Raw genomic sequence first — 9,138 nt, 5'->3', positions numbered from 1 at the left:
ATACCTACATTAAGAGTCTTAGGTTTACGTGTTGACTTCACAGATTAGCAGTTTTTTTGTGAGGTGTATGTTAGTATGTTTTGAAGTGTAATTTACTAGTTAGCTATCAGGACTGAGTAGCCACTTTGGTTGTAGCTATTGTGCTGAGGCGCCAATTTGGGATGCTGCCTTTGTAGGTAGTGGTAAAGGTCAAGTTAAGGTTGACCTTATAAGCTGAATTGATTTAGCTCTACATCCCATTGTGGCTTTGTCCTGTATTGTGGCTCTTGGGTGCCTGCTGCATTGTTTATCCTTATGGGTGCCTATCTGGTCCGTTGTATTTATAAAGTCCAGCTGTTGTTTTATTGCAAGCACTCATTTACTTTGCTTACAACTAATATTGTTGGTTCATATCAGTTTATTACTGTTATTGTTAATATCTTCTCGGTGACATTGGAGCCATGAATTGTGGTCTATATGGCTCACACTTTAGTGATAAGTATTACTCTTATTATTATGGTTACTGTTACTATTATTATTATATAGAAATTTTACACGCGGGACCTTGTGAGGAGTTAATGAAGATCATAGACCCTCAGTTGCAGTCCCTAGCACAAGGCCTTAAGGAGACTGTGATAAAATCTAAAGCGGATAGCACTGTCAGAAAGTATGTCGGGGTGTTCGACAAATGAAAGCGATTGGCAGATAGTAAGGAAGAGATCCAAGCTTTTCTGGTAATCCCGTTACAGTTTGCGTTGTACCTGCAGCATATTGCGGTCCACTCTCAATCTAAAGCTGCTGTGGAGGAAGCAGTTAATGCTGTGTTGTGGATAAACCAGACAGTTGGCTCACAACCAATCACACATGACCCCTTCATTAAGACAGTAATTGCTAGCTTACAGAGATTGTTGGCTAAACCTTGGAAGAAGAAGGAGCCTATAATGCCGGCTATGTTAAAAGATTTGGTTGACGCAGCTGGTTCATCGCCTAGCCTCTCTGAGGCTAGGACAGTTGCTATTGCTCTCGTAGCATTCTCGGCTTTTCTAAGAGTTGATGAAGTGATCAGTCTACGTTGTTGGAATGTGCAGTTTTACCCGAGTTACATGGTCATCAAGATTCTATCGAGCAAGACTGACCAGCTACACCAAGGTGATGAGGTAGTGGTTGTACGCTCTGGCTCTGCTACTTGCCCTTGGACATGACTTGAGCAGTGTTTCAAACTAGCTGCTATCAACTCCAACAGTACAGAGCAGTTGTTTCGTGCTATTGTTCACTCAAGAAATGGAGAGAAACTGAGGAAATTGGGATCCCTTAGTTACCCTAGGATTAGAGAGCTACTTCAAGCCAAGCTTCAGTCTCTTGGGTATGACCCATCTTTGTTTGGTACCCGTAGTTTCAGAGCAGGTGGAGCGATGTTGGCTGCAGATCAAGGGGTTCAGGACCGAATTTTGAAACGACATGAACGATGGAGATCGGAGATGGCCAAGGATGGATATGTAAAGGACTTTGTGGAGACAAGGCTGAAAATTTCAAGGAAACTTGGGTTGTAAGTGGTGGTGGTGATGTGGTTGACTTGGGCTATGGACCCTTTGTTGTCCTATAGTTATCTGTTGTATTGTGTTTTATTCAATGATTAGCTTGCCTATCTGCCCACCTCAATGTTGTGAATGCATGCTAGAGAGAATGACAACGGTGGGTGGTGCATATTACAATTAATTGGATGTTGTGGGAAGTATATTTTCTGTCTGTTGAATGTAATGAATTAGGCGGAAAATGAGCTCCCATACAAATTGAGGATGTTATACTGACCCACCCATAGGTGGGGTTTCCCTTGTGAAAAATTCCAGCAAGATCTTACAAGATGTTATATGATTTAGCATGAAATTTCAAGATTTTGTAAGGTACATAATCTTGGAAAATCTTGTTTGCTGAATTCTTAACTAATCTTACATGAGATTTTACATGATCACACAAGATATAAGATCTTATGAGATCATACATAGTCTTTATTTTCAAAATAAGAAAATACTTTACAATATTGTAAGATCTCAAAATTTTTAAAAAGAAATTTATTGTAAGATCTTTCATAATCACGTCACTTGTGATCTTGATGATATTCACATCAATCTTACAAGAACTTTGGTGATCTTATTATGATAGGATTGTGTATTGTCTATTAGGGATCTTAGGAGATCTTGCTTTATAACATGCTTAGTATTCTTACAAGAACTGTGGTGATCTTATTATGATAGGATTGTGTATAGTCTACTAGGGATCTTAGGAGATCTTGCTTTTTATAACATGCTTAGTATTCTTATAAGAACTTTGGTGATCTTATGATGATAGAATTGTGTATAGTCTACTAGGGATCTTAGCAGATCTTGCTTTGTAACATGCTTGGTATTCTTACAAGAACTTTGGTGATCTTATTATGACAGGAATATATATATTGTATTAGAAATCTTAGGAGATCTTGCTTTTGCAACATGCTTAGTATTCTTACATGAACTTTGGTGATCTTATTAGGATAGAAATGTGTATAGTCTATTAGTGATCTTAAATGATCTTGCTTTTACAACATGTTTATTAATAACTTTGCAATTTATTATTATATTATAGATTAATAACAAAAATGTTACGTTTTAACTATCATAACTAGTAATGTTCATAATTATTGGGTAATGTAACTATGTAAAATTTGGTTGAATCATTGGCTGGGGAAATTTTTATGCAATTTGATTTTATGTACTTCACTGATACTGCCAATACAGGAACTTCAGCACTTGCTTCAATCTCTATTACAAATCGTGAAACAAGGGCATATTGTGCATACAAATCTAGAATGTCATGGCAAGGTTGACCCGAAAATTTTAATATATTCGATGTTGTAGTTTTTAAAGGCTTAATGAAAGCAACAGTTCCAACATAGGAAGATTCGGCAAGCATCTGAACTTCTCCATACATTTCTGCTTCATTCTCAAACTTATATGAACAATAAGCATTGCAAAATTTTCTCTGCCCTTCATAATAATCAATTGTTTGCAGCATAAAGTCATTTAGAAATAATCTATCAAATATTCTAACTTCCCGTTCTGCACTTCCACAAAGCTTCCTTAATTCTTGAAAATATGACAACTCTAAGTTACAAGTTCTAACTCGACCAATGGTGTATCCCTGAGTAACCTTAGTCCATATAGTTGAACGACTTTTCTGAATATTAAGAAACTGCAAACAGTCTGTTGACTCCCTTAACTCTATATCATAGTAAAGATTTTGTAGAGTAAGCTTAATATCTAAACCAAAATTAAGTTGATCAGCAACCTTGCGTGTAGAATGTACTGCTCTTTTTAGCGTGCCATTGTGGTTTTCAAAAGAAAATGAAGAATGTGTCCAGCATGGTCCCCATAACCGAACAAAATGAGTCAAATGAGATAATGTGTGTGCATTAATGGTGCAGCTATTTTCTCCATATAGCTCAGGTAATAATTTGTAGAAATCGTTCAGCATTTCTTCTGCAGCTCCACATTATGTATAAGTTATATGCTTCTGCAACAAAATATGCCAAGCACAAACAAGTAGGGAATAATGGTGAAAGTAGAGGGGAGGCAACACATCACGCAGTAATGTAAGTGAATAAAAAAGAAGCCATGCTCAAAATTCGCTGGCTTTCCAATAGGAAAGGTCTTTTATTAAAGAACGTGGCGACCGAGTGAACTCTGTAGGCGGAGTTTGTGCTTGCAAAGCATTATCAACTTCATATAGATGTTGTCTTATTGAAAATGGCTCTCTTCTGTATTTTGAGTTTGTCCAGAACATTAAAAGTGATTTAGTAACACCTTCTAGGACGCAGTGCATGTAATCTGGCGGCACATCATTTACTAAATTTAAGTATCCGTGCAACACAGATTTGCCTTTTATCCCATCTACAATTGCACCTGTCTCATTGCTTTTATTTTGTGCTGCTTCAATACTCTGTAAAGTACGTAAAGGGTATGTTGAACAAAGAAGATACAAATGGCGGTTATTTCGATGTACTCCTGGATGTACACAAGTTGGACAACCATAGGCACCATTAAATTGTACCATATTGAAAACTTTAGCTTTTGCTACAAAGTCAAAAACACCAAATAAAAGCTTGAGACGAATGCTTTTCTTCAAACCTTCAGAATTAACAAAATCTAAACCAATGACATGTAACCTTTCAATAGCTTCTAATGTGGGACTCAACAAAATTTTCATATCTGGTTTGTTCCTTCCAACCCAAAGACCACAGATTACTGTGTTTTCAGTACGGAATCAAACAGAAGGAGGAAAATTAACGATTTCTAGATATACTGGCCACATAGTCACGCGTGATGATTTAAATAATGCCACACCATCTGTATTGAGTGTAACACCAATGTGCTCAGAACAATTGAAAAACTCTTCCCATGTTGCAAAGGTGAAGATCCGGACAGCTTAACGTCTGATGCTAGTGAACAACATTGAATGTCTTTTGATTGACCTAATGGGTATAATAAATATTAGTAAATATGATACTGTATAGTGGGTATATTCCATTCGAGTTTAATTTCGTTCTTTTTGTTCTCATTCCTTGTGGAACGAACATTTTCCAAACGAAAAGGGCGTTTCCTCAATGCCACGTGTGTAAAATGGCTGCTCAGAACGAAAATAAAACGAATGAAAATTTCTAGAACCATGCTAGAACGAACATTTTTCCAGACGAAATATACCCGCTAAACGGTATGGTATTATCTTTAGTACTGGGGTTACAGGAATATCAGTGTAAATAGAACTGATGTTGAAGTCAATAATGTTTATAATTGTAATTAATTAAATCTTTTATTTTAATCACATGGCATGCAAGGGTATTAATTACAACATGCAATTGGCATCATAACAATTAATTTGACTAGTAGCTACAGTATCTTTAATTTGACCAGTAGCTAATCATAATCAGTTACAAATATCCATTCAGGTATATATAGTCATGACAACAGAATAACAATTATGTTAGTTTCATCAACTCCAACCATGCATGAATGAAAATTTCTAATAATTTCAACAAAAATCACTTAAAAAAATTTACCATTATTTTTCATGAATGTATGCACTTACAATTAAAAATTGTCCTTATTTGTTTCTCCACATCCATCTGAATAAAAACATCTGGTTCAGAGACAGTGTATGAGCATTGTGCATTCGAGCATGAGCGTCCAACGTACTTTTCCTAACAATAAGGGCAATACTTAGTCTTTTCTTTCAGAGATTGAAATCTTGAAAAAAAATTTCGTAGATGGTAGACACAACTGGGTAATTTGTTTGCTGGACATAGTAGCAGCAACAATTTCAGAATCTCACTAACTGTAGTAAAAGGCAAACTGCATTTTGACTGAAGGCTCATAATGGCACAATATGCACCACATATTGAAATGTTCGCACCAGGATAAAGAGGTAAGAACAATTCATCTTTATCTATAGTATACTCATAACTTGCCTCTTCAAGACTGTTATCAACTCAGCAATCTTCAACATCATTGTCATTTGATTCGTCAGAGATGTTTCCATCCAAATTTTCAGCTTGTTCGTCATTATAATCATATTCCCTATCAGTTAGAATGTCACCGCTACAACCTTGTCCATGAAACATTTCTTTGTCTGAGGAACAATCACCAATAGCAGACATTGACATGTCACTGGGGCTGTCACTATCTTCATCACTTTCACCCCTCATTGCTTCAGAATGATTGAAATTGGTAGTTTCTACAGCAAGTCTATTATTGGGACATATATAGTCAGTGAGTCAATCACTAATAATGTTCACCTTGCTCTAAAAAATCTCCACCGTGTAGTTCGAGAAACTTCTTTACTGCTATCATAGAGGTGAGCTCTGTAGGGCCCCTTGATGTACTAGTTGAGGTAGTAGCATTTTCTGTAGCTTGATCTGAGGCAGCCATTTTTGTCCTATTTATTAACTAGATCTATTATTATTAAGATGGAATGAGCATGCTCAGTAGATACCACATGCAGACTTTTGCTGCAAGATCGAAAAAGACACCTAGCTCCCGATTTCTTACTGAAATGGATTATAACAATGGCTATTCCTCAGATGAAACAATTGGAGATACAGATAATTCACCACAGTACGTTCCTCCAACACCTCCAAAAAATGAAAGGAGAAAAAGAAAACTACCATGGCACCTATCAGAGAGCCAGGTTGAACCACCAAAGAAAGCTACTGCATAGGGTATGTTGCATCTGTTATGAAAGTAATTTAAAATCAGGCTTTAAATTTTCTGATTAGATAAAATACAAGTCAGATGTAACCAGACAGGAACTTTGTAACAAAGCTGCAACATCTTTGGAGAACGGAGAAGACTTAGATGAGCAGACCCTTACTCATGGCCAGGCAGTCATATATTGTCCTAAGGACGGCAAGACACATGATGTTACAATATGGGAGAAAAGTAATCATTCTGCATTAAACTAAAACTTTAAACATAGTATTAGCACCTGCACCTGTAAAAAAGTCAAAGCCTAATGTAAAGACTACAAAGAAAGGTGATGCAATGACAAGGACAAACAGTGCAGCTCTTGCCAAAAGGGTATGCATTGCTCAACTAGTATTTATTTGTATCTCAACTTTTATTTCCAGACTAGTGGAGTGATGGATATTGACACTCAGGCATTAGTAGATGATGCATCTTCTATTCTGGAGGATGTGGATAAAAGAAATAGATCAACACCATTAAATAATAGTTTAATGATCGTACCTTCGCTGGAGAGTAATATAAGGATTGAAAATGTTTATGTAAGCATGTAACATTTTTTAATACTCAATTTGCAAATTTTGCATCATAGGAATTATTAATAAAAATGGATAGAAAACTTAATGATCTACATGATACTCTCGCTAAAATTGTTGATTCAAAGGACATTAATGAAGTCAACAAAGACAATCCTAAATATTGTGTAAGTACAAATATTAAAGTTTAGGATGTCTTTACTATTGAGTTTGTCTTGTGCAGAAGAATGGAATATATTTGTTAAAGATTGAAGCAAAGGATTCAAATGCCTATGGACGTAACCTGCTAGATGTTCTTATTACGAAATCTGAACAAAAGAATGGTATTTTGTTACAGTCAAAGAAGAGTACTAAGCCTGCTCTTGATCCTGAAAGGGTTCAGTTATTGTTTGGTATGTTTTTCAAATCAATATGTAAGAATTAAAGTGTTCTTTAGATTGTATTCGGATAAGATATCCTGATTATGAGCACACTAGGTTGGTGTCATCCTTGCATCAGAAATGTAGGGATGTGAAAACTGAATGACGATTATTTATGCCGTGTATTACTATAACCTTTTCTGATATTTATTCTGTTGACTTATTAATCAAAAATAGTTTAATTTAATTCTCGAAAGAATATGTAATATCTTGTTTCAAAATCTTGAAATATGACAGATAAGATTATGTAATATCTTATTGTAATCTTGATAGCAAGATTATGCTATATCTTACACATTCTTGGTTACAAGATATGGAAAGTTCGAACACAATCTTCCTTTATATCTTGGCAAGATTATTCAAGTTATCATGCAAGATCTTGGTGGGATTTTTCACAAGGGTTTGCAGGGGTATCTATATATACCCCGTGAATATGTCAAGAGTTCAGTCTATGGAGCATCACAGTGCAAGCAGACACTACAAATCATTCTAATACATATTTTATTCCTCCCCACCCGCCTCGTAATTTGATTCCTTAACAAAAATTGTTTTTTTTGTTGATTTCTAGGTAAATAACTGGCACGGCACCTCAAAAAGACTCTATTCAATCATTGTGACCCTGCCCATTTGATATAGAGTTGTGATTTTAAGTTATTAGGACATTAATGATTATTATTATTATTATTGCTGATTATTATTATTATTATTATTATGATTACAAGTATTATTATTCATTGTGTGTATCTGTATTAGTTCTGTGTGTAGCAGGGGTTGAGGTCATAGGTTTTTCCACCACAGGAATACCAAGTGGTGGTTTTTCCCCTGAGTGACAGTGGGACCCAGTGTCCCTAAATAATTCTAAACTGACAGGTCCCCAACCCACTGGCTGCCGCACTTGTGTGTATTCCTTTTGTGATTGTTTTTTTGTTAAATTCTGAGTTAGTTATGGTCTATGATTGTATATGTTGTTGGTCTACTGATGTTACCCTGTTGTATTGTGTTTTATTCAATGATTGGCTTGCAATAGCTGCCCACTTCAATGTTGTGAATACATGCTAGAGGGAGTGACCAGGGTGGGTGGTGCATATTAGCAATTATTTAGATGTTATGGGAGCTTATAGAATCATTTTTTTTTACTCCACTTAACGCCTCCTGTCTTCCTGTGATGAGGTAGTATAGACAGATTATACCAGTAGAGTCAGTACCTGCTTTCATTAGGAGAGAGGTTCGAGAATACTGAATCTATTATTTCTTTGATTTCAATATTTTATTTCAGTATTCTAATTTTCTGCGTACAATTGATATTATAATACAATAGTGGAAGGAGGAGAGCCAAGTCTTGCCAGAGAAGGACAGATTTATAGGATTTCAAAAGAACATATCAACGCAATTACTAGCCAGTTTTAATAACTAAAGCAATGTATTACCAGTTCTCTGTATTTCTTTCCTAGCTTAAATGTTCGTTGTTTTGGAGAAAAGGTACAGAAACTTTGTCACTTTTAGGGGCATAGGGAGGTTTTTGGCAAATGATGAGGTGCGAGAAGCACGCCTCGAAATTTTACAAAACCACGGGGTTGTTACTAAAATGCAGAAAGCTGCAAAGAATGTGGGACGAGTGACGCGGAACGTACACAGACATATGCAGAGTGAACGCGTAGCGTTCTTCTGAGTGTCTAGAATGTGGAACAGAACCATAGACTATCATAAAACTAGATAGAATACACAACCAATTGTTATTGCCTTAGATCAGGACTGGTATCAGTCTGAATCATACTGATATCAGTCCTGAATCATGGTCTTTGTGTAATCAGTCGTGATACAACTGCAAAAATCAGCCATGATACAATCATGATAAAATTTGTATTGATACATGCCAGAATATCAGCCATGATCTATAAGATGTGTCATGGCTGTACCAGTAAAGGATATTAGACA

General features: G+C 35.9%; 2 protein-coding genes across 4 annotated transcripts; both read left to right on the top strand.

The window, feature by feature from the left end:
- The first annotated feature begins 648 nt into the window (after positions 1–648).
- Positions 649–1,529, top strand: LOC100634483 (uncharacterized). Its single transcript, XM_011406095.1, has 3 exons — positions 649–687; positions 747–1,136; positions 1,191–1,529. Exons 1-3 carry the CDS (start codon positions 649–651, stop codon positions 1,527–1,529), a joined length of 768 nt encoding a protein of 255 aa, XP_011404397.1.
- Positions 1,530–2,617: 1,088 nt separating this feature from the next.
- On the top strand, positions 2,618–8,243 carry LOC109582659 (uncharacterized). Of its 3 annotated transcripts, none has more exons than XM_019997498.1 (8): positions 2,618–5,433; positions 5,486–6,226; positions 6,284–6,446; positions 6,490–6,584; positions 6,635–6,790; positions 6,841–6,951; positions 7,008–7,176; positions 7,221–8,243. In XM_019997498.1, exons 2-8 carry the CDS (start codon positions 6,074–6,076, stop codon positions 7,307–7,309), a joined length of 936 nt encoding a protein of 311 aa, XP_019853057.1. In that variant the 5' UTR covers positions 2,618–5,433; positions 5,486–6,073; the 3' UTR covers positions 7,310–8,243. The 3 variants fall into 3 exon arrangements, with proteins under 3 accessions (XP_019853057.1, XP_019853058.1, XP_019853056.1); XM_019997499.1 differs by having other exon boundaries at positions 2,618–5,777; positions 5,832–6,226; XM_019997497.1 differs by having other exon boundaries at positions 2,618–6,226.
- The last annotated feature ends 895 nt before the right edge of the window (positions 8,244–9,138 follow it).

Source organism: Amphimedon queenslandica, unplaced genomic scaffold (assembly GCF_000090795.2).
Source record: "Amphimedon queenslandica unplaced genomic scaffold, v1.1 AMPQUscaffold_13366, whole genome shotgun sequence".
NCBI classification, from domain to species: domain Eukaryota; kingdom Metazoa; phylum Porifera; class Demospongiae; order Haplosclerida; family Niphatidae; genus Amphimedon; species Amphimedon queenslandica.
The sequence above is the reverse complement of the archived record's forward strand: the minus strand, read 5'-3'. Positions and strand labels throughout refer to the sequence as shown.